This window comes from Habropoda laboriosa, unplaced genomic scaffold, assembly GCF_001263275.1.
Source record: "Habropoda laboriosa isolate 0110345459 unplaced genomic scaffold, ASM126327v1 scaffold38, whole genome shotgun sequence".
Classification (NCBI taxonomy): domain Eukaryota; kingdom Metazoa; phylum Arthropoda; class Insecta; order Hymenoptera; family Apidae; genus Habropoda; species Habropoda laboriosa.
Window position 1 is genome coordinate 1,121,031 of NW_017100163.1, and position 1,984 is coordinate 1,123,014.

The 1,984-nt window shown below is 36.4% G+C and overlaps 1 protein-coding gene across 1 annotated transcript in view; it reads left to right on the forward strand.

Moving 5' to 3' along the window:
* Positions 1 to 1,596, forward strand: part of LOC108578483 (protein takeout-like) — a 6,883-nt gene extending 5,287 nt beyond the window's left edge. The window contains exon 3 of the mRNA XM_017941831.1: positions 1,155 to 1,596. Coding sequence (XP_017797320.1) covers positions 1,155 to 1,596 — 442 coding nt within the window. The remainder of the gene's footprint in view (positions 1 to 1,154) is intronic.
* The last annotated feature ends 388 nt before the right edge of the window (positions 1,597 to 1,984 follow it).

Sequence of the window (1,984 nt, forward strand, 5' to 3'; positions counted from 1 at the left end):
TTATTTTCTATATTTAATAAAAGAATTTACAAAATTAATTATTTATCCTTTCATTTAATTGATTTTATACCACTGTGTCGAATTAACACCGAGGGACCTATTATGATGTGAAACTGAGGGGCGATTGCCGATAAAAGAAATACCTGTCAAAAATGTTTCCGTGAACTATTTCCCATATAAGTTTCATCAAAATCGATAGGTGCAAATTCGATGTGTTCACTTCTTAGATACTCTGGCAACCCGATTGTTCTAATAAACTTCTACCTACAGGGTGGCCCGTAACTCTTCGAACATCCGGAAATGGGGGGTTGCTGGAGTGACTCTGAACAACTTTTTCCTTTTCCAAAATGTAGTTTGAGGCTTCGTTTTCGAATTATTCACGAAAAACACTGGTCAATCACAGCGCGCGTAGCGCCCGCTCTCAGGGACGAGCGAACAGGGATTCACCCGCGCGCTATCGTGAACGAGACGCGTACGCGTGACTTCTTGGTTATCTACTTTTATAAGGCTTAGAGAAATGGTTTTTTGCCGTCATTCCGACGTTTGTATAAATTTTTGAAAAAACTGCAATTAGTCGGAAGCGCGAAGAAAATAGCGAAGGTCGTTTTTACAACTTTTTGCCTTTCTACATCAATTTCAGCCAGTTCTGTCTCTTTTCTGACCGATATGGACGCTTTTCTCGCTTTTTTAACGGAAGCGGTCATCGATCGCTCTGCGGACTTTGAAGCAAAAATTGCACATAGCATTGAACACCTATGGTCATGCCCAAAACTTGCATAATTTGTATGATGCTTAATAATCCGTCGTCAAAATTACAAACTGCAATGTCAGAAGCAATGTCAAGCACAGTTTTGTCAAGCTTTGATACAACGTTTCCTTGCATTCCCTTAGATAATTGTTGACCCTTGGTAATTAAAATAATTTGAATTTCTCGCTAAAACCAGTTGGATATTATTTTTATGACTATGAACTATCGATCAAGCTAAAAACGATTGCGTTGTTTTAACCCATCAGGGTGAGCTAACCTCGTAGAAATACGTTGTCGCAACGAATACGCATAATCATCTTTTCAAATTCTCGTAAATCAAAAAATAATAATGTCAAAAATTCAAAAGCTTGAATAAAGTGTAAAAATTAGAACTCTACATTTCCAGGGTCGATTTTGACAAAAATCGAATCAGACTGAAGCTCTACATTCCACGACTGGAGATGATCGCTAATTACAGTCTGAATGGCAGGATCATGTTGCTACCGATTAGAGGAAATGGTTTAGGACGTGGAAATTTTACAGACATCGATGCAATCGTCACTCTACAATTGCAACGGTACAGTAACGAGAGGACAGGGCTGGTTCATCAGCGTGTGGAGGACATTTACGTGGACTTCAACATTGGTCACGCGACAGTTCACTTGGACAATTTATTCGACGGTGATGAAACGCTGTCCGCCGCGATGAATCTTTTCCTGAATGATAATTGGAAGACGGTGATAGCAGAAATCAGGCCAAAATTGGAGGAAACTATAGCTGATATAGTGAAGAATTTCGCGGACTCGATTTTCACTGTGTTTCCAGAGGATGTATTACTTCCACCTTGAAGTAATGTGGTTTTACTTTCTTTCTTTGATATTTAATTATTTAATAGTGCATTTTTGTAGAGAGTGTTGAATGATTTTGGAAAGCATGATATTAGTGTGATTAGAGTAAATGATTGTATTTTTCGAAGAGTCGTGGAGATTGTACTGTTACTGAAAATAAACAGATGAATTTTGTAAATATATTTTGTTAGAAATATGTCACCAATATGTTGTAAATGTCTTAGATTATTAATTGAAGTGATTGGAAATTTATTGACACTATTTTGGGATTCACAAAAAGTTGGGTATCCTTCAAAAATTAATTTTAGAAAGTGTAACGAACAAAATTTCTTTTAATACCATAAAGGAACTTAGTTAATATTTTTAATTTATTTTTTATTAAACATTA